Genomic DNA, 24,348 nt, shown 5'->3' with positions numbered 1-24,348 from the left:
AGGATCTAAAGCGAAAGTATGTTTTGAAATCCGAAATCTGTTTATCAATTTCACGCTGCTCGGCGGGGGGGGGGGGATCGCCGCGGCGGGCGCGTAATGAATTGGAAGTTGATCTGTCAACACTATCCTTATCTTCAGCGCAGATGTTTTTATTTTATTTGGCTTATAATTCCTTACCAAATGTAGTATTTCATCTCGATATGCTCCGTCTTTGATATGATTTAAAACAAGTTCCTCGTCATTATAATTCGCTTTCCATAGCGAAGAAAGTGACAGAGGTTATTGAAAACGAAAAAATTTCGATTGACAAATTAATCGGTGTTCTAGACACAGCAATTATAGGACTTGAACAGCGGAACTTTGTAATTGAACAAGAAATTATGTCTGTTTAATAGAATTAAAGAGAAAGTATTATCACATGAAACGAAGCAAAACTTAAACAACTTACATTGAAAGAAATGTTTAATAAAGTAAACAAATAAATATTAAGCTTTTTCTTTTTGCAAATTTTGATACCCTTTAGATCATAATTGTTCTTTATTTCATAAATTACGGTTTCATATTTTTAATTTTAGAATTTCTGCATGCCATCTTACGAGATTTAAACTGATGATCTATAATCCGGAAAAATCGATAATCCGGAATCGCCGAAGTCCCGACGAGTCCGGATTAACGACTTTTGACTGTAGTATTAAACAGTATAAATTTGTTGAAACGTAAATACCTCTAGACTATAAGAACACCTTTTGTTTATAAAGCTCTAAATTTCAAATATAAAAAGTATGGCTCTTTCTTTCTTGGCCCCCCCCCCCTTTTTTTTTTTTTTTTTTTTTTTTTTTGAATTTTTAAATATTTTTGTTTTTGTTTGTTTGCTTGATTTTGACAAAGAATATAAAGACTCAAAGGATAAAGATGTTTTATGCAGCATTTAGAAAACTGGCTAGTAGTCACATTACATATGAGAAAAACCCTGAAAATGCCCATGCAACTACTATTGTCACTGGAATCTGAACCATCTTGAACTAACACTGCTTAGAATTTTTGTTCTTTAGTAAATCTAAAACTAATATTTAAGGAAAAGAAGCTTTCAGCAATTTTTTAGGTACCTCATTTACACTAAACAATCATCTTTAACACTACCATTTTCACCAATTTAATGAAAGTTTATCTAAATTAAATTACTATTTTAATAAAAAATTTCATTTTGTTCTTGAAGAATAATATAAAAAGTAACTATTTTTGGCTGACAATTATATTTCACATTTTTAGAGAAGGAACAATATGTGTGCAATGTATGTTTTTCCTAATGGCAGATACTAGACATTATAAGGCTTCGGAAAATACTAGGGCCGGAAGTGGTGGTCATTTTATTGTGGAGGCACTAATAGGTGGGCCATCCTTGCCTCCTATAAAGGGACGGCCAATTTACATCCATGCCTTCTCAGGACTCAACTCCAAGCCTTTTGATACTTATTTACACTTACAAACGATTTAAGAATGTTGTACTCCACTTCTTCATATTTTGCTTTTATCTGTATATGATTATGGAAAAAATGTGTCCTAGTGTTGGAACCACACAAAATCCAAAAACATAAGTAAAAAAAAAAAAAAAAAAAAAAATCACTGCAGCTACTGTTGATAGTCAGATTCTCTAACCACTTTCCCGTTTGGGAGGCTTCTTTTAATTTATTTTGCGTTATATATATAGTTACGAATTTTGCACATAGAGTGCAATCATATGTAAAATTGTTTTATTTTCCCCTGGAATGCAACATGAATATCTAAAGAGTCGAGTTATGCCAGAAAAATAAGAATATAGGGGCAAGTCTGTTTAACATTGAGTAAATCCATTATGTTTAACATTGAGTATGGTGATCCTGGTATTTTGGAGAGATATCGCCAAGCTGGCAACCTTTTGGGGAATTAATTTTGTCGGCATTTTAGGTGGTTCCCTGTATCGCGGTAAAAGGTATTTGAAGAAATGTAATTGATCACTACAGTAGCTGTAACCACAATTCGGCTCTCATATTGACTTCCGGGAATTTCGAGAAGCAGAAAGCGTAGAAATATTCGGCAGCCGGTGTGAAAACTACATTAGGCCAGAGAGAGCATCTGTTTTCCATTGTTGTTTGCTGTTAGCTCAATGCGAGTTTCCAGTACTATGGCCGGTCTAGCTTCACTCTTTATCTGAGCTTTGCCATAGCGTTAAACGTTCTTAGTAGTTTGAAATGTCACTACTAATTTTACTCTGTGATACTATGAAGATTTATAGGAGTATTTTTGTGGAAAATTCCAGAACTCTGAAATGTTTCTTTCGATAAAATAAATTTTATCAACCTATCACTGGACCCGTATGCATTAAAGTTAAAAGGGATTTCTACGCATGCACCACTTTTTTTGGTGTCAGATATGGGGTTGAATGCTGGTGACAAGAGCGACTGAGGAGCAACTAAGACAGCTAGTGACTGCCTTTGCTGCATTCCAGGAGAAAATGGAAGGGGCTGTCAAGCAGGACAAGAATCCGTTAAAGCAGAGATGTAAGCGGGTCAAGTCAAGATAGGGGCCCTCAAACAAGTTCAAGAGGAAATGAAAAGTAACTGCCTTAATAGAAAGCAAATTTGAAGCTATAGAAGAAAGAATATACAAGGTTGGAAACAGAGTTGGAGAAATTGAAGAATGAGTTTCTGCCGTCCAAGAACAAATTGAAGACAGGGTTTCTGCTGCCATCGCCAAAGAAGTTGACATCTTTAAGAAATGCATAGCAATAGCAGGAAGCAATTCTGATGATTTTCGATTTATATCAATGCCTTCTCGTCCCTCTCTGAAGCTATCCACATATAATAATAAGACCTCCTAGCAAGTATACAAGACACAATTTTCTAATGGCGGACAAGAATGGATGAGATTCTCAAGCTAAGGCCTGCCATCTCGCTGCTTCTCTGAGACCAGAAACAGTCGATATCCTTCAAACTCTGCCTGAAAACCAGGGGTTAGAGTTCAAAGCTTTATCCAGCGCTTTGGTGAGAAGTGTTGAAGGGCTGTCTCATCTTTCCTTTTCAGAGTGCCCGACAAATACGAAAGAAATTCTGTCCCTGCAGTACTTTGACGGCATCCAGCATCCTGAAATACGGAAAGCGGAATGACAGATGTTTTGGATTTAAAAAGCTCTCTAGTATACGCATGAAATTCGAGGCTTCCAGCAAACAACTCGCAGAGACCGACACCCAATCAGAGCTGCTCAAGTCCAAGAGCCAGCGAATCAACTGACTATTCGGTCTAGATGATTTAACCAAGCAAGTCAATGCATTAACGAGGAACCACAGTGGCAGTAAACCGATCATAAGTGCTAGAACTGTGGTGGTGAAGACCATGTACGAAGAAACTGCAGAACATCCCAGGGAACGGAAAATAAGACAGACAATTTAACCAGACAAATCAAAGCCCGAGAAAGAATTCGAGGACAACAAAGCGACCCTAAAGTGCTGGGACTGAAGTGGCGAAGGCCATGTGAAAAGGAACTGCAGAACACCCCAAGCCATGGAAAATAAGAACACTCTCCATCAAGGATGCAGAAAACATTAGTGGCCATCTTGCAGAACGGATTCTGCCAGATAGTGAAAAGCTCCATTTTAAAGCACGTCAGATTTCTGCACTGAGTTGGACTCTTCATCATGGGATATATCAATGGAATTCCCTGCAATATGACCATCGATACGGAAGCCAATGTTACTATCATCCGAAAAGATCTGGCTAAACAACTAGAAGGTAAACTCATCTAGATGCCGCCCTGCGTTACCCTTCAGACTCTGTCCCAGGATAAAATCGACGTCGATGGGAAATTAAACGTTAACATCACGTTTGGAAGTGCCACCTACCATCAAACGGCATAAGCAGCAAATACTACAGACCTTTGAATACTCAGATTAGGCTTTCCACCAAAACACATTTTTTCCTTGAACTTAAACACCCTGCGAGGAGTACTAGTATCCTGGACACACGTCGACCTATTGAGTACCGTTATCCAGGTGAAAGTTGCCAATGTAACTAACTGATAAAGCAAAATTTATTAGGAAAGATGAAATGGTTGCAGCGTGTACTCCAGGAGCTGCGTTAAATGAAACAGTGACCCTCCAGAATTCCTGATTTCGAAGAGCCTAACATTGGAATTAACGCAGAATGCCCAACTAAGTGATGAAGACAGGAGTGGTGACGAACGTGTCATTTAAGAATTCGAAGATGTTTTCTCCTCCTCGTTTTCTGACAATAGATCAAACCAGTTTCATACAGCATAGAATCGATACCGGGGATCATCCACCACTCCAGCAACATCCAAAATATTTACCAATTGCTGAACTGGAAGAGGTAAGGAAACTTCTAAAGAGCATGCAAGAAAGCGACAATATTGAGCCTTAGTAACTCGGTTTCTCCCATCCTCTTGGTCAGAAAGAAAATTGGTTCAACTAGATTTTGTGTTGACTATCGCCGATTGAACGGGGTTACGAAGAAAGACCTTCTTCCTAGAACTGACGATATTCTGGTCACTCTTTCTGGAAGCAAGTAGTTTTTGACACTCATTTTAAAGCGTGGATATTGGCAGGTCGAGATACACCTTAATAACCGAGAAAAGACGGCATTTACTACTGGACAAGGCCTTTGGCAGTTCAATGAGATGCTGTTTGGATTATGTAATGCGCCACCAACATTCGAACGCTTCCTTGGAGACCGTGTTGAGAGGTCTTGCCTACGAAGCCTGTCTATACCTGGATGACATCGTCGGAAAGAGTTTTGAACACCTAGAAAATCTTAGAAAGGTGCTTCAGAAACTGAAAGAAGCCAATCTAAGTCCCCCCCCCCAAATGTAAACTCTTCAAACAGGAAGTGATTTACCTTGGATATGTCATCTCAGCCGAAGGTGTATTTTCAGATCCAGGAAAAGTGTCAGCAGTTCAACATTGAAGACGCCCTGAAAATGTCCATCAGCTAACAAGCTTCCTAGAGCTTTGCACCTATGGTAGATTTGTGAAGGATTTTTCTTCCATCGAAAGACCCTTCATAAGCTGACAGAGATCAAGAAAAAGTACTTCTGGACCAAAGATTGTGAGGATGCATTTAACAAAATGAAAGAGGCATTAGCATTTCCTTCAATCCTGACGCAGAGTTGCCAACTCTCCCGATTTTCGACCGCTCTCCCGCCAACCCGATTTACAATATATTTCTCCCGACTTTATCTTATTCTTAAAATTTCTCGCGATTTTTATGGAACTTGGCTTAATACTTCGTTATATGAACAAAAAGAAAAAAAAAGTGATTTTGGACGTCTGAAAGCAATTGAATTTTAGAAACGTCGTTCTCCAGTTCTCCAATGGGCATCGAGCTCCACTGCGTGTCATCTGGCATATATTAGCCAATGAGCATAAAGCAAGCTCAAGGCTGTTATTTGGATGTTCTTTAGTTATTTCATTCATATTGTCCCGAGTAGTGTGAGTACACGTGCCATCGGGAAATAGTTTTAGAATTTATTATCTTTTGTTATGTCTGCGAGAAAGGTGAAATACTCGTGTACATTTCAAAAATCGTACACAGTTGACTTCCATTATTTCCTCAAAGAAATGTAATAAATTTGCGATGTGTACCGTCTGTCATTGCGATTTTTCGATTTCGCAGGGTGGAAGGCCAGATGTTCTCAAACATATGCGTACCCCAAAACACAAGGACAACATGAGTTGTTAAAAAAAAAAAAAAAATTAAATTTTTCTTCGGAAACAAAGTACCAAAAAGTTATTAATGCAGAATGTCTGTTCTCTGCCTTTTTACACCTGCCACTGCATGCATCGGATCACGCTGCAGCTTTATTTAGAAAAATGTTTCTTTGATAGTGAAATCGCTAAGAAATACTCAAGTGCAAGGATCAAAACAGGTGCAGTTGTTAAAGAAATGAGTTTGAAAAATAAATCTTTAGTTATTGGTTGTATTAAAACAGCTCCGTTCTGCCTCTCTACGGATGGAAGCAATAATACTGTTTCAAAACTGTATCCAATTGTTGTTTCTTTTTTTAATCCAGAGTCTTCAGAAATTGAGTGCAGTTTACTTTCTGTCCCCACTTTAGAAGGACATTCGACAGGCTTTAATATAGCACAGCTAATTATTAAAACTTTAAAAGAAAATGCAGCCCATCTGGATGATTGCTTAGCACTTGGTGCCGATAATGCACCAGTAATGGTAGGCTTGAAGACTGGTGTTGCACGCATCTTACGAAAGGAAAATTCAGATTTTCAAATTATGAGGTGCATCTGCACCCCTTAAATTTAGCAACTGAAAAAGAGGCAGCTTCTTTACCAATAAATGCGGATGAACACATTGTTGCAGAGGCGTAGCTAAGGTTTTAAGCGCCCGGGGACACCTAAAGATTTTGCGCCCCTTTCTGTGTTCCAGGAATGGAAAACATTTCATTCTGAAAGGTGTATCATCAGTTTGGCGCCCCTTGGATGCTGCGCCCGAGGACAGATGTCCCCCTTGCCCCACCCTAGCTACGCCACTGCATTGTTGATATTTATTGTTATCTTGAAAATTCTAAAAGGAAGGAAAAATTGAAATAGTTCCAACAGCTGCATAATACTGAAATGAGAAAAATTTTGAAACATGTATGTACACGCTGGCTGTCTTTAAAGAATGCAAAAGTAGTGAAAGAACTTTCAGAAGAAGACAAAAAGTTTTATCTTTATGTTAGAAGTTGCTTCTGTCGAGTATGCGATTACATACTACATAAATTTCCTATCAACGATGAAGTGATTTTGCATGCTAAAGTTGCTGATGTTTCTGCTCTGGCAAATGCATCTTTTTCTCATATAAGGTACTTTTTGGACAGATTTACTGTGTTACTTCATCTAGTCATGAAAGATGATGATATTGATATTGCCACTGATAAATACTGCAGTCGCAATTTTGCAGTTTAATATTAGAAAACTTAAATGAATTTATAAAATCAGTTAGGATTGACACCCAGTGGAGTTTAATTGGAAAATTAAAAGAGGCTGATGGAATTTTAAAATATAGTGAACTGTCTAGAATTATGTTGGCCATCTTGACAGTTCCCCATAGTAATGCAGAATGTGAGAGGATTTTCAGTGTTGTTGCGAAAACGAGGAGTAAATTTAGATCTAATGTTAGTGATGACACATTACAAAAACTTTTATTAGCGAAAGCAGGCCTACGTGGCAATAGCTATGAACAAAATTATGACGTTTCTTTCTTAATGAAAGCAAAATCTGCCACTGTTCATAACATTTGTACAAAAACTGATTAAAGTGTCCCTCCCTTTTTTTTTTTTTGCAAGTAATAAAAATGTCTTTATGTGTAAGGTATTTTTGTGTTGCTTGCATTTAAGAATTAGCAGTTATTTAAAGTTAATTCATTATTAAAAACTATATTTTTATCATTTAAAAAGTCTTTTAAACATTGTGAAAAATCTCCCGATTTCTTTAAAAAATCTCCTGATTTTTGAGTGTCATAGGTTGGCAAGTATGTGACGTATCCTCAGCTCGACAAACCATTTATTCTCAACACGAATGCGAGCAATAAGAGTGTCGGTGCTGTTTTGTTCCAAGAAACAAACGATCAAGAACGTATGCCACCCATTCCGTGGCATACTGGAGCAAGTATCTATCTAAACCAGAGAGAAATTATTGTATCACCACAAAGGAGTGGCTCGCCACAGTTAAAGCCATAGAACATTTCCATCATTATGTCTACGGCAAAAAATTCCTGCTGCACACAGATCATGCATCGTTGAGCTGCCTCTTAAATTTGAAGAAATTCGAAGATCAAATAGCCACGTGGATACATAGACTCCAGGAATATGACAACTTTTATCTGTCATCAGAAGGGACAATCACATGGAAACGCCGACATCCTGTCTAGACGAGTCCTGCTCAGAAAGATGGGGATATTATTCCACGGCTGAAGGGAAATATGAGCTGTTTAATCCGGTCTCATGTCAAGTTACAGATTCAACATCGTCTCATCCAGACACATGGAGTGACGTAGAAGTCGGGAAATACTAGTTAGAAGACAGCAACATTAAACCCATAATTGAATTAATGGAGTCTTCAAACAGGAAACCTACCTGGCAGGCCATTTCGATCTACAGTACTATGAGAAAACAATATTGGGCTCTCTGGGACTCACTCCATATTCGAAACGGCGTCTTGTACAGTAAGTTCGAATCGGATAATAGAAAGACATTCCGATGGCAGGTGTTACTTCCAAGATCCTAAGCGTCTTTCAAGAACTACATAGCAGTCCAAAAGAAGGCCACTTAAGGATAATGAAGACTGCATAGAGTTCGAGAGCACTTCTACTGGAATAATGCAAGGGCTGACGTGCAAAAGTAATGCCAATTATGCAACCCAAAAAACCCATTTACTAAATACAAGAAAAAACGTTCTATTCTTATTTTTCTTTCAAATTTATTATATTATCATTTGTCAATATTTAATTTTTCATTATTTTTTATTAAGGAGATATACTGTAAAAGAAACATTGCAACGCCATTGCTTCTCAGTTTTTAAATAAAGTGCCATTTCGTGGCCATTAACACATTTTTTTTAGGCTGGTAAGATTCCATAACTTTGGAAATATTCAACAGCATGTCCTTCTGTAGTAGGCAGGTCCGAAATTTTAATTTTTTCGAAAATGCGTGATAGAGGAAGAAAAAGGAGTCTTTACTCAAGAATAATAACTAGCACATGTAATCAAGGTTACACCATACCCAGCGTGTTTGAAGACTTTTCCATTTTTGGCATCTTTTCTTCAATAGGCAAAAATGGTCGACGGCATTTTCCGTAAACACCCAATTTTCATTTTGAGGAAACATTTGATTCTTCTGTAGCATTTACAAATTCCCCATGACACAATTCATTCCTTCCCAGTTCATATACATCGATTATATTCAAATACTTTGCAAACCTAAATGTTTCAGTAATATCATTGCATCTTTTGCCAAGTAGGAAACTTGGCAAACTTTTTCACGCCTGCGGAGTTGAACAGGTTTTGAATGTAGATACCTCCTGCCTCAAGCAATATAGGATAAAATATTGAATGCTTTCAATAGTCAATCAAGCCAATGAATGCCTTCAACAGCCATTTGTAGAGTCTGGAAACAATAACGAGTCAGTGGATTCAACGAAAAATTTCTCAAGCGCAATGTTTGGCTCTCTGCTAAATATAATTCAAATGATAAGTTATTTGACGAATAATTTTACTAAATATTCAGCTAAGGGTTATGCGAGAACTAAGAACGATGCAAGAATGATTCAGCTAAGATCATTCGATATTTTTTCAGAGAGCGTTAAAGATATCTTTAAAACTGCCTCAGTTACCAATTTTGAACCATTCTACATAAAATCTTGATTTCTGAACTGTTATTTACTTCAGGGTAATTTATAAAACTCAATCATAGAAAAAGAATGTGTTCAAATTATATTTATATTTTCTGAACAATCTCATTATATATTAGATCACTTCACTGAATGCGTTGAAATTAAGCATAACTAAAAAGGATTTAAAATAGTCTTCAAATATCAGGGATAATGTGTTATTTTATATAAAGATTTGTTAAAGTAAATTTTGTCTCCAATTGTTTTTACAATATGACACTTCTTGCTGAATATTTCAATATTATTTCGTCCATCACATAGTATTAACATCAACAATTTGGGCTTCTCTGCTCCACATGACCCTTAATCTACCCTACTACAGATCCAACTCCCCTCAGAGGGGCTGGTGCACCACCTGGGGTATTCCCAGGCAGCATTCATTGGTCGTTAGATTTGCTACCTGCCAGTCGCTCGGGCTACGCATCGCAGCGGGACATTACCCAGCTACCCTTGCCCCCGGGACTACTAGAACCACGCCACGCTAGGATGTGCCAGACTCCGAGGCCAGCCAATAAGTGACCTTTTCCAGGGACTTCAGAACCACCAAGTTCATAAATTTTATACCCCCGTGGCCGTGACTGCCTAGGTACAGATCCTAGCCAGTAGCTTCGCATAGTTATTTTATCGCAGGAAAGATGGCATAATTGAAAATTAAAAACATTTCGAGAGATAAATCGTAAAATTCGGCGAATATTTCGCAGTCGAAGAACCTGTTAGATAACGACACATTAAGTTATATTTATTTTCAAACAGCCAAGCTTTGCTAGTGTTAAAGAACCATTACAAGAGATCAAGATCTTGATTTAAGCTGTTAATAATAATGTTAAATAATAATAAATAATAAAAGTTTAATATCTTATACGACGCACAGACTTTTTTTTATTTGGTATCTGTTATCATTGGTTTGGTTATTTAATTAGGGCAAAGCACACAAGGGCTATCTGCCTAAATGGTGGGATTTTTTCGTTGAGGACTTTCTAAGTAAACATGGCTTGTACCATGCTATACATGTAGAAAATCACAAAATCACCCATGCAACTAGGCCATTCGCTGCTATTCGAACCCCGGTCGAACTACCAGTATTCAGTGATAGCCACAATAGAATATTCGCTATTTTTATTTTATGTTCCAAATACCAAAATGTTTTACGGGTTATTCAATTATGGCAAAGAGGCTATCTGCTTAAAGGGAGGGATGCCTTCATGGAGGACTTTCTAAGAGAAACTGGCTCGTATACACATTACACATGGGAAAAACCACGAAAACGCCTATACAGCCAGCCCGTTCGCGGGATTCGAACCTCGGACCGAACTACCAGTGCTCAGCGTCTTTACTGCTCGGCCGCTGGTGGGCGCCCAAAACGTTTTAAATGGGGGTACCACGAAAAACTCCTTAGACACAGCTCATTCACCGGAATATGAATTGGAGTTGATCTAGCTGTTTTCAGCAATATTACTGTGTACCGCTGATGGTTAATTAGTTTTAATATTTGTAAAATTTTGAAGCCAATGCATGATTTGCAACAATGCCACTTATGTTCTTTATGGTGCATAAGTTGATGTGTACAGCATATTAATGGATAATTAGTCAACGAATTCCTTATCATAGGTATTGTAGCTTGTGGCTTAGCTATTTTGAAAAAAACTGAACTTCAATTTTTCTATTTGAGTAAAAATAATAAGACCTACTTCCAAGTGCTAATAAAAAGCTGAAATTCAGAAATCAGAACTTAAAATTTACAATGTATTCACATGTCTTATAATTTACAGATAAACTTTTTTATTCAGATAATTTGTTCCCATTCTTCTTATACAGGGCCTGCATTAATTTCTTATACAGATAATAAGGATAATTAACATACAGAAATTTAATCTTCATCTCTTAAATTCATGTGATGTCAGATACAGCAGCGTAGCTAGAGGGGGTTGGTCCGCCTCGTACGACAAAATCTGCAGGTGCCAATTTCATGTGAAATAATATTTGATGGAGGTTAGTCCTGTAAATCTATTTTTTATATATTTTTTTTGTATCCTATTATTTGTATGAATAAAGAATAATACGATTTTGAATTACCATATAGAATTCGTTTAAGAAGAAAAATAGATTTTTCTGTAGATCAGGTATCCAAAGAAATCACTGCGAGATTTCAATAGCTACGCACTCTCATACCATTTTTATTCCTTCAAAACTTGAAAATTGTGAATATCAACTAAATTGTGATTTCGGCGCATTAAACCTTCGGGGGTAGCGAGATTAAGCAATTCTTTCTTTCCAAAGCGATATCTGTGAGATGTAAATTTGTAATACAAAGCTGCTCAATGAGGACCATCAAAGTGTTAAAAAGTAAGAAATCCTCAGTTAGAAAGAAGTGTTTCAAAGTTTTATTTCCGTTATTATTGCTAAAGAAATTGAAACAGCAATGTGACATTTTGCTATTTGTTCTAAATTACAGTTCATCAGACAATGTAATACTGCTGAAAAATTTTTTCACAACTACTATGCTTCTAGTTGTGATTAAAAAAATCTGAAAGCTTTAAGATTTTACATCATGCAAAAAGGGATTTTTTTAAAACTTTTGTGCGTTACCTTTATTTATTAAATGTTCTTTGCACTTAAACCATAAAATTCAATTTAACAGCAATATCGCAATCTGTACAGTTTTGCCATTGCTCACTGTAAAATTGTTGAGTTTGTGAATAAAAAATTAGTTGAAGTGTTACAAAATCGATAATAAAACAAATTTCAAATTAGGGCTTCCAGATGCCCATATTTGGTGGAAGATTACATTATTCAAAATTTGATGGCCCTAGGTACGACTGTTTTATCATAATGCAAGAAACATATATGCATTTATGCAGATTGTTCATTATTTAATTTAAGTATAACACAAGGCGGTAATATTCGATGGCAACAATTTGAAAAGTGAACCAACATTTAACCCTTTGACGAGCGTGATATTAATTTTATAATTTTTTTAACTAAAAACTCTAGAAATTGAATATTATGATCCTAGAGACAAATATATGAATTTAAAAAAAATCTACTCTTGCCCATTGTTCTGTGGGTGGTGGTCGCACTGTGAAACCACAGCACTTTGAAACTTACTGAGGTAGTATATACAATTTTTTTTTTTTTTACATTATTTTAAAAAGTAAATCATCAGGAAAAATTAAAAAATAAACATTTATGTAATTTTTCTATAGCAGTGAAAATATAAGTATCTACATAATAAGGACGTTTGGCTAAATGGATAAAAACTCAGTAATATAAGGATTTTAAAAAAAACTTTTTTTTTTTTTTTTAAATATCAAAGAACAATTCAATTTTTTTTTTTTTTTTTTTTTTTTTTTTTGTGACACTGTTCAAAGGATGTTTTGTCATTTTGGTACATGCATAGACCCACACGTTTTTCACACATGTATCTTCTATGAAGGTTTCTTCCTTGTGCTACAAAATGTACACTGCCTGGATCTAAATTTCACTGTTTTATGTCCAGCGTTATTTAGTTTATCATTTGGCACCTGAAATTTGTGGTTTTCTATGTTATTGGGGGGGGGGCTTGGTCTTTTTGGCTTTGGTACGGATCATTCATTTCCCATTCATATTTATTTTATTCGTATTTCGTCCCAAAATATTCAGAAAATATTTTAAATTTGAATAAAACTTTACGCAATTTCTAATTTTAATTATAGCAAAGAATATTTACATTAAATTTAAACCACAGGAAATAATTTATGAAATCTCAATACTAGCTTGGAGAGCAAGTGGGCTGAGGTCAGAGAAAAATCTCTGGAAAAGAAAGACCTTTTTACTAGGCAGGTGCATGTATTGTTTAGTAATGAAATCTATATGCAGGTAAAAATAAACATTCCTATCTGAGAAGCAAAAAAAAATGCCATTGTAAAGAGCAGTGGTTTCAAGGTGCGACCGCAGAGCCACTAGAGCATCGTGTGCTGCAGTGGTTGCGCCCTGAAACCACAAAGCAAATGCCATACATATAGAGGGTTTTCTTTACATATGCAGCTTAATTATTGCTATTTTTTATTGTTTATGATAGAAATCATGATGTGCGATGAATAACTTTTTAAATTTAAAGTTGCTTATATAAATAAAACAAAGTTATTTTGTTTCATTGAAAACGAATTTTAAAAGGCATCCGATTTGAAGTACTAAGACCTAAATATGTATGACTCTGCAGTCATTTTGTGTTATGTAGAGGTAAAAGATCAGTAATCAATTGATCTTCACTCAAAAATTTTGGAAAGAAGAGGAGAAAAAAAATTTGAAAATTGGTGGTTTCAAAGTGCGACCACAGCGCGCCAAAGGGTTAAAGTTTTCAACGCAAAAAATGCCAAAACAAAATTTATAGCCCATCTGGGCTAACACCCTTTGGGCTTAAAAAAAAAAAAAAAAAGAAAAGAGCGAGCTTTGATTATTAATAATTGTTATCCTAGAGTTTATAATTCTATTGAGAAACGAATCAGTGTTTTTAAATATTGCAAATGAAATTTACTAAATGCACAGAAGGCAGAAACAGAAAGTATCAATTCATTACAGTGCTTAACATTCCACAAGTGAATGGTACTATTTTCTAAGATGATCACTGAATGTATATCCGTTCTGCTTTAAAAAAAGCCTATAGACCCCTTACAAAGTCATTTTTCATTCTCCGGTATTCTAGATGGTGTTCATAGCTTAAGGGGTCATATTATTTAAATCCTAATGTGGTGTTGCTATGATTACCTGGATCATTAGCTTCAACTCTCTTTGGCAAAAAATTCCATTTTCACCTCCACGAGAAACCTGCCAAAGGCAGCACAACCTGTAATTCTGATGTCAAGAAATCCAGTGCAATGGTCAGCGTCATCTACTGTCAAAAGACTGCATTCATGTTTCTCAAACCTTATGCTTAATACACTTTAACCGATATGTGCATAGGAGATTTTACTCAAGATTTGTAAACACAGGATAAAGACCATTTCATAGCTACAGCAAACAATTTTTAAATCTGAAAATCACATACAACAAGATTTTTAAATCAGTCAAAAATTAATAATTCATCATTTTTATTACATTTCACTTATTACATTTCAACAGTTGATAAATCTGTTTAAATAACATACACGATACAAAATCAAACAAAATTTTGGAGATGAAACAAACATGGAATTTTCTTACTCTATATACATATAAAATCTGATTTAGCAGAAACAAATCTGAAAGCTCCTAACAGCAGAGATTGATACATTCTAAGAAATATAAACATTGGATATAATTTGGATAAACATTTTAATATACAAAACACCTTTACAGCAGCATGGTGCAGACAAAAAGTGGAAAAATACTGTTAAAACTGTTTCCTTCCATCTCTCCTCACATGAAAAAGAACAAGGTTTTGAGAAACAGTGCTGTATAATATATAAAATATTTTCTCTTAGAGTAAGGAATATCCATCTATGAATAGCTAATACTTTTAAACTAACAGGCATGATTTTTTTAAGGCAATAGAATGTGAAAAATCACCCAGCTGTGACATGTTCAATATTACATTTGTTCATATGCGACGGAAAGTACCCAAATGTGTTTTGCAGTTTGGACAACGATGCTCTATATCTTGACATTCTGGTATACAGCAAGGAATCAAGCAACATCCCAACCAACACCTAAAAATTTAATGTAAATTTTATTATTATTATAAAAGTAACTTTGTTCAAAACAAAAACCTAATTTAAATCAAATAAATAGCTCTTTAAAAAAAAAAAAAATTCATCTTGAACTCTTATAATTCACTAGTGCACAAGCTACAGTGCATTTATAAAAACTAATTTCTCATGATAGTAAATCATCTTAGATGTATTAGTACTTCCTCTCATGAGAATAAAGCATTATTTTGAGGATGCTCCCAAGCAATGAAAATGTAGTCCTAGATTTGATATAATTTAGCTTGGGCAAGATGGAAGTACTTTTCTTCTGGGGGGAGGGGAGAAACCACTGCTTTTAACTAAAAAAAGGGGGAGAGGGTAATTTCTAAATCCCTCTTTTATGTTACTGTATAAATTTTAATTTGGGAGGAAGTGATATTTTTAGCTTCTATAAGGTTCAAAGATCTCTGTTAATAAAACAAATCATGTTTTTAAATACAATAGAAATGTTTACACACAATGAAAGAAATTTCAAACATTAATAACAGTTTTTATAGTCTGAGTTTGTAACTACCAGTTCAAATGCTTCATTTAAAAATCAATAAAATATTTTCTGATTAAAAGATGTTAAAGAAATGTCAATCAAATTTCTTTTTTGCTTCTGATAAAAATTAAAATACTTGTTTCAACCACCAAATCGTCTGCCAGTCTGTGAGATCTTATTTCGCAATGCGCAGTTCGCATTTTGTTTTTGCATTCATGTAAATGCTAACTGTAACTTTCATGCTTTGCTTTTTTTGCTGTGTTCTACAGTTGAAATCGCAAAAATAAAAGTTCAACTACAGTCCACTCGCATTGATGTATTCTTATGTTTATTAATTTAAATTTAAGATACCGCTACAAAACATAATATTTGTTCCGCAATACGCCGGATGTTCAAGAAAAAGGCATGCTTGTGAATAAGAATTCTATGTCTTCATGATGTTGCTGATAATGCACTTTCGGTTTGGAATTCTTAAGAGTTACGCAATGGATACAGTGTATGAGGTGAGTGAAAACGTTAACGAATTTTAATTGCATTTGACATTTCTTTATTGCTACTTTATTGTGATTAAAGTATTAGTAAAATCGAAAATTTAGAATATTTTCAAAATGTCAGATACAGGGAAAAAAAAAAAAAAAAAGAATAGAGTTTTAGAGTTTTGAAAACAAAGTTAATGAAATTCATCGAGAAAATAGATTATGATAACTTGGTGAAGCTGAATTAAGCTTAGAAAAATGTAAAATCTTTAGAGAAGATTTCAAATCTCTGTTTAGAGAAATTTATACAAATTGCGATGATGATAATATAGACACTTTTGTTGAGGAAGAATAGTCAATCTTAGAGAAAATTGAGGAGGTTCACTTAAGAATTATTCGTAAGTTAAAGATGGACAAGGTTGTATATGCAAATGGCGACAAACCTGTCGTACCTGAATCAAAGTTTAAAGTTACCAAAATTATCTTTACCCATATTTAGTGGAAATTTAACAGAATGGATAACATTTAAAGATTTATTTAATGCTAGTGTTCACAACAATCCAAATCTTTCTGGAGCTCAAAAATTACAATATTTAAAGTGTTCTTTGAAAAATAATGCTTATCGCATTATTCAGTCAATTCCCATAGCTGATCAAAATTTCAGTATTGCTTGGAATTGAGTAGTAGAGAGATTTTCTAACAAAAGAGAACAGATATTTGCTTATAATAAAAGAATTCTTAATGTTTCACAAATACAAAAGGAATTTGCACCCTTGACATTAAATTTAGTAGATAATATAAATGAAATAACTCGCTCATTGGAAATATTAGATCAAAAGATAGTTAATTTTAGTGATACTTTGTTGATGTATATTATTTTGCAAAAGCTTGATGTTTCGACAAAGTTGTGGCGGGAGCATCAATTAAAAAAAGACAAAATACCAAACTTCAATGACTTGATAGAATTTTTGAAGAAATATGCTAGAACATTACAGAGCAGTACACCTTTAATTAGTAAAACACATAAATGTGGGAAATCACAACGTCCAATGCTGAAGTAGAATTGCCCGTTATGACGTCATCAGTATAGCATCACCCATCGCAGTAAGAATCATCCCAGACAGCGCCGAGACCTGGTCGAGAGTGGAGGGCAGACGTGAGCAGACAGCTCACACGTCTTCAAGAGTTTATGAACTTAGATTGTGCTTTCGATGTTATGCCTTTACATCATTATGTTAATCCTGCATACCGTTAACTTCATCTTTATATACTTTTCTTAATTACTTTTATTTCTTCCTATTAAATAAACCATTTAAATATTACTTCGTGCTCTCATGCTGTGAATTAAGTCAAATTCTACAAAAAAAAAAAAAATGGCGACCAACCGTGCGGCCTCGAATTCCAAAATGTGCGAGTAGTAGAACTGTCCTTTGAACTACTGAGTGAAAGTTATTCGATTTATTGGATTACTCGTATAAAGTGTGGATTACCCAATTGACGACGATCATCTGTCGGGTGAGTACAAAACTTTCTTTCCAATATGAAGTTAGTAGAAATTCCAGAATTGGAAGCAGCTTTAAAGAACAGTAAAAGTTCTGAAATCAAAAGTTTGCATAAGCTTATTTTTAATACTGATGGAGATCGAAATAACCGGAAAAGATTACGTGAATTTTCTGGCTTTGTATTTAAACCAGATTCTGAAGAATATAATAAGAAAATAGATACAGTGCAGAATAGTTTTACTTTGAATGAGTTAATTAAAGTTTGCAATGTATTGTGCATAAATTCAGAGGGTTCAAAAACGGAAGTCGTAATCCGAATTGTCTCTTTCCTATGTGATTTATCTGTATTATTTGAAAATATTTTGCATGAAGAAAATAGTGATATTGAAGATGAAACTATTAATAAAATTTCTGAAGTAATGCTTGATGATAATCAAAGAGACAATCCTGGTTTTAATGAGTCTCAAGTAAATAACAGTATGCAGCTCCCAATTCAAGATCATTTTAAACCTCATCTTAGTTTTTCTGATATTGAAAGTATTGTTAATCCTTTTTCTGGTAATGCATATGAAAATGTTGATAAATGGATTGATGAATTTGAAGATGTTATAAACTCTTTGAAATTGAGTGATTTGCATAAATTAGTTTTTGCTAAAAGATCATTAAAAGGTAAAGTGAAACTATTTATTCAGAGTGAACCTAAAGTTAATGATTGGTGTAAGTTAAAAAAGCTTTTGAAATCTGAATATGGTAAAGCTTTTAATTCTGCTGAGTTGCATGAAATGTTATGTAAACGTAAATTGATGCCTAATGAATCTTTAGATGAGTATTTTTTGAGAATGAAAGAAATGTGTTCGCGAGGTAACATTGAAGATGCTTCATTAATTAAATATGTTATTGATGGTATTCCCGATTCTGTGGTTAGGAAAACTATATTATATGGTTGCGAAACAATATCTGAATTTAAACAAAGGCTTAAAATTTATGATAAAATGAGATCGGACAATGATAAGTTTAAAAATACTAAACCGAAAGTAGACATTCAAGTTAAAGATAGAAGTAAGCTTTCGTCATCAAACCGAAATCAATCTAACGTTAATAAGGTCAAATGTTTTAATTGCCAGGAATTTGGGCATTATTCTAAGCATTGTGTAAACAAATCAAAGGGTGTAAAATGTATTAAATGTAAGAAGTTCGGGCATTATTCAACGGACTGTCCAGATCAGACCTCCGAGAAACAAGCAGCTTTAATTCAACGAATTTGTGACAAGGATAGAATTATGAAGACTGTAGAAATAAATAATCATTTAGTTGATAGTTTGGTTGACACTGGTGCAGATGTAACGATATGCAGCGTAGAGTTACACAAGCAGATTGGTTCTCCTAATTTAAATTGTAGCGATATCACATTAAACGGAATTGAATCAAAGCAAACGTACCCCATCAGCTTTTTCATTTCTGATATTTCAATTGATAGTTTTTCACTTCGTACGAAAATTTATGTTGTTAAGTCATTATGTAATCAAATTGTATTAGATTTGGATGTACTGAATCAGTTTAACTTCTCTTTTACCGAGAATGGCCTTCAAATAATTTCTCATCGGAATAAAAGTAATGTAAACTTGATAACTGCTGAGTCATCTCGAAATTCTAATGTTCGTTGCGTTATGGGAAATTTGAATATTGCTGTCTCATTGAAGAATGTTTATGATCCTTCGCAATCGTCTGGCGTCTCTGTTAATGTAAACAAAAGTCCCGAAAGCGGAAGTGGATCGACGTTTAATTACCTTTCACACATGGTGAATGCTATTTCTGTCAACGAGATTGATTTATCGCATATTTCAAATGCAGAACATAAAGAAAGACTGTGTAATTTAATTAATTCGTACCAGCCTCGGAAAAATAGACAATCTGACTTCAAGATGCAAATAAATTTATGCGATGATATTCCTGTCTGTCAAAATAGAAGATACATGTCTTTCGCGGAACAAAAAGTTGTTGACGATCAAATTAAGGAATGGTTAAAAGAGGGCATAATAAAGCCTAGCAATTCTAATTATTCGGCGCCTATTGTTTTGTGTAACAAGCGTAATAATTCGAAACGTTTATGTATAGATTATCGGAAATTGAATAAGAAGATTATTAAAGACAAATTTCCACTGCCTTTAATTCCGGAAGTACTTGATCGCTTAGAACAGTCAAAAGTCTTCATGACACTAGATTTGAAAAATGGCTTTTTCCACGTAGACATAGACGAAAATTGCACCAAATACACCGCATTTGTAACACATAATGGTATCTACGAATTTCTTAAAGCTCCTTTTGGTTTATGTATTAGTCCAAATGTTTTTCAAAGATATATTTATTCAGTATTTCGTGACTTGTTAAATGAAGGTGTACTAATTATTTATATGAATGATATAGTCATACCGGCTAATGATGAAGTTGAATGTTTAGACAAATTAGAAAGAGTATTCAAAACTGCTTCGGAGTATGGATTACAAATAAATTTCAAAAAGTGCCAATTCTTAAAACGTAAAATTGAATTTTTGGGACATGTAATTGAAAACGGAACTATTCGACCATCGCCTTCCAAAACTGTTGCTGTTCGAAACTTTCCACAACCGCGTAACTGTAAACAACTACAAAGCTTTTTAGGACTAACGGGATATTTTCGTAAATTCATTCCTCAGTATGCTAAAATAGCTAAACCTCTTAGCGACTTGCTTAGAAAAGGTATTGGTTTTTAAGTTCGATTCCGAACAACAGGAAGCTTTTTGCAGACTAAAAGAAATTCTCTCTCAGGCACCTGTTCTACACATATTTAGGCAAGGATATCCATTAGAACTTCATACTGATGCTAGTAGTCAAGGCTTTGGTGCGGTATTACTCCAATTGTCTGATGATGGTAATTATCACCCAATCCAGTATATGAGTAAGAAGACTTCACCGCAGCAAGAGAAACTCTGTAGTTACGAATTAGAAGCCCTTGCAGTAATAGAAGCTCTGAAGAAATTTCGAAACTATTTGTTAGGGACTAAATTCAAAATTGTAACTGATTGTAGCGCTTTTCAGAAAACTTTAGATAAGAAAGATTTAACTCCTAAAATTGCGAGATGGGCAATGTTTATTGAAGAATTCGATTACGAAATTGTACATCGTTCAGGAAGTCAAATGAAACATGCTGATGCTCTAAGTAGAAATGCTTTAATTTTAACATCATACACATCCGATGTAACTGAGAAGATTCGGTTAGCACAACAACAGAATGAAGATGAACATGTGAAATTGATAAAGAATTTAGTTGAGAAGGGAGAAGAAAATGGATTCTTCGTGAGAAATGATATTTCGTACAAATTTGAAAATGGTAAAGATCTTCTAGTAGTGCCAGAATCCCTACAGAATGAAATCATACAGAAGGTACATAAAAAAGGTCACTTTGCTGTAGATAAAACTGTGAATGCTGTAGAGCAAGAATTCTATGTTCCCAGACTGAAATGCAAAGTTGAAAAAGTAATTGCTAACTGTATAGAATGTATACTGTACAACAAGAAGCAAGGAAAAGCAGAAGGATTTCTTCATCCTGTACCGAAAGAAAACGTTCCTTTGAGTACGTATCATATCGACTTTATTAGACCTCTTCCATCGACGAACAAGAGATACCAACACATTCTAACTGTTGTCGACGCTTTTACGAAATTTACTTGGTTCTATCCAGTGAAATCACCAACTACACAAGAAGTTATTTCAAAATTGAAGCAACAACAGACTGTATTTGGAAATCCAGCCAGAATCATTTCAGATCGAGGTAGTGCCTTTACATCAAAAGAATTTTCAGCTTATTGTACTGAAGAAGGAATAGAACATGTCAAAATTACTACCGGTATTCGAAGAGGTAACGGACAAATTGAGCGAATTCATAGAATTTTGATTCCTGTTTTGTCAAAATTATCACATGAAGATTCAACGAAATGGTTTAAGTATGTTCCAGATGTTCAGAGAATAATCAACAGTACGGCTACGAGAAGTACGAAATATTCACCGTTTGAGCTTCTCATAGGCACGAAAATGAAGAATAAAGAAGATTTGAGAATTAGTGAGATATTGAATGAAGAATATCTAAAACAATTGATGCAAGAACGTGATGAAATGAGAGAAAAAGCGAAAAACAACATTTTGAGGATTCAAGGAGAGAATCGTAAACAATTCAACAAGAAACGTAAGAAACCGAAACTATACAAGATTGGTGACTTGGTAGCCATTCAAATAACTCAATATGGGACTGGTTTGAAACTACGACCTAAATTTCATGGACCATATAAAATCATAGCTGTTCGATCAAATGACAGATATGAAGTCGAGAAAGGAGGATGCCATGAAGGACCAAATTTGACATCTACTGCGGCTGACCATATGAAGCCATGGTCAAATTGATTTGATGTTTGTACCAGCTCAAAGCCTAAGGACCTGATACTCTTTTTTTTCTTTTTTGTTTTTTTATTATCTTTGCAGGTACATGATGGTGATGTCTATTCAACAGACATTGAGGACGATGCCTCTTCAGGCTGGCCGAAGCTGTGGGAAATCACAACGTCCAATGCTGAAGTAGAATTGCCCGTTATGACGTCATCAGTATAGCATCACCCAGCGCAGTAAGAATCATCCCAGACAGCGCTGAGACCTGGTCGAGAGTGGAGGGCAGACGTGAGCAGACGGCTCACACGTCTTCAAGAGTTTATGAACTTAGATTGTGCTTTCGATGTTATGCCTTTACATCATTATGTTAATCCTGCATACCGTTAACTTCATCTTTATATACTTTTCTTAATTACTTTTATTTCTTCCTATTAAATAAACCATTTAAATATTACTTCGTGCTCTCATGCTGTGAATTAAGTCAAATTCTACATAAATCAGTAGTGGTATTTTCTGAATCTAGAACCATACTACAGATTTTACCATTCGTTAATTGATTGATAACTGGGACATTGTCATTGCAATGAAAACTTCTGTTATATAACCTTCATTTATTACTGCTTCTCCACATTTCTTTAAAAAATCCATTAATTGGGAAATTTAACCTTTGGTTTGTGATATCTGAAAACATTTACATTTGCAGCTATCATATTCATCAACTTCAACGTGAAATATGCTAGCTAGCCATAAATTATGCCAAGCACTTTTTAAAATATCTGGAGACATATCCTTTCACGATCTCACGATGCTCCACAAAGCATATTTCAAAAATTCTTGAATAGTCTTGTCATTATTAAAGAAATTTAAGATGGATTTTAAAAATTCTACTTTATATTTACATTTCAGAGCACAACTATTCTGATATTCATAGGCTAAATGATTTTAATTTGGTGGAAGGATACATTACTAAAACTTTAGGTGCAGTATGAGCCTAACAGTTGTCTACAATCAAGACAATTTTTGCATTATCAGGCAAACCAAATCAATTCTGCCGAGCCTCAGGTATGAAATGATTTTTCAAACCAATCATTCATTAAAACTTGTGTTATCCGTGTTCTTTTATTTGCCAGATATATCACGGGAAACTTTTTACTACTTTATATGCTAAAGGTTGTGTACTTTTTTCAATTGTGAAAAGTTTACACTTATGTGTTCCTGCAGCATTTGTGCATGCTAAAATTGCTAGTCTCACTTTGGAATCTTTGACACAAGTTAGAGCCTTTTCTATAGAGGTTGTCACGGTATTTTGCAGTACATATTGCCAGAAAAGACCAGTTTCATCAGCATTGTAAATTTGTTCTGGAGATAAGTTTTAATTATTAATGAGTTCAATGAATTCATCTGCAAATAGTTCAGCATCTTCAGTGTCAGCTAAAGCTTTTTTTTTTTTTATCTGAAAATCTTAATTGCATCATACCGGGTGATATTAAAATTGTTTAACCAATCTGCCAAATATATGCACTCAGCTTTTTAAGTGCATTTCTTCATATATATTGGCTTGAGCTTTTAGCATTGGACCCGTCAATTGCACGTCCTCCCTGCGACTCTGTCTGACTCATTGAATTATCACTTTGTCATGATCTTTACTTTTAGCAAATCTAGTAATTTTTCTTTTATTTGTTGCGAGTCGGGTGTCAGAATCTACAAAAAATTCAAAAAGTTCTTTTTTCTGTTTTCTTATGTCGTATGCAGTTGACTTTCCAATGCTAATTTTAATTCCTCGCATAATTTTGAGATGGATATACCTCTATCCATTTTTTGCAGTAATACCACTTTTTGTTTAATGAACATTGAAACCATGGAGGTAGGAAGTAAGATGGAGTAGCCCTAAACAGGTTTCTTCCGTACCCTGCTCTGAAGCACCGGCGATCCCTACGTGGTGACCAAAACATTGGGTCATTTACCATTAAGTTCAATGGGTTTTGACGCGATAAGATGTAAATATTTTGTAATTATGTCGTAAATATACATATAAATGTATATATTTTCTTTTTCTACAACACTTCAGAGTCCTAAGTATATGAAAACAACATATTTTTAAACAACATTTCATTCTGAATGGAATTAAATGCTATACGTTTCGCAGAACAGTTTTCTCAGAATGGTTTAATTTGAATGAAATATTTTCACAAATTTTCGGTAATTACATTAGAAAAAAAAATTTAAGGTAATTCGATTTTATTCGGTTAAGGTACAAAAATTAAGATCAAAGTCTATTGTATTATTAATATTAAAATTATGCATTATTTCTTTTCTATTTATAGAGCTTCTTCC

General features: G+C 34.5%; 1 protein-coding gene across 2 annotated transcripts in view; it reads right to left on the bottom strand.

The window, feature by feature from the left end:
• Positions 1-14,483: 14,483 nt before the first annotated feature.
• LOC118191060 (lipopolysaccharide-induced tumor necrosis factor-alpha factor-like) overlaps positions 14,484-24,348 on the bottom strand; it is a 34,434-nt gene continuing 24,569 nt past the window's right edge. For both annotated transcript variants that reach the window (XM_035361854.2, XM_035361855.2), the window contains one exon: positions 14,484-15,097. In XM_035361854.2, the coding sequence (XP_035217745.1) occupies positions 14,989-15,097 (109 nt within the window). In that variant the 3' untranslated portion in view covers positions 14,484-14,988. The remainder of the gene's footprint in view (positions 15,098-24,348) is intronic.

The sequence above is a fragment of the Stegodyphus dumicola genome, chromosome 1 (genome assembly GCF_044657685.1).
Source record: "Stegodyphus dumicola isolate Sdum_Otavi_A_Nest chromosome 1, ASM4465768v1".
Lineage (NCBI taxonomy): Eukaryota > Metazoa > Arthropoda > Arachnida > Araneae > Eresidae > Stegodyphus > Stegodyphus dumicola.
The sequence above is the reverse complement of the archived record's forward strand: the minus strand, read 5'-3'. Positions and strand labels throughout refer to the sequence as shown.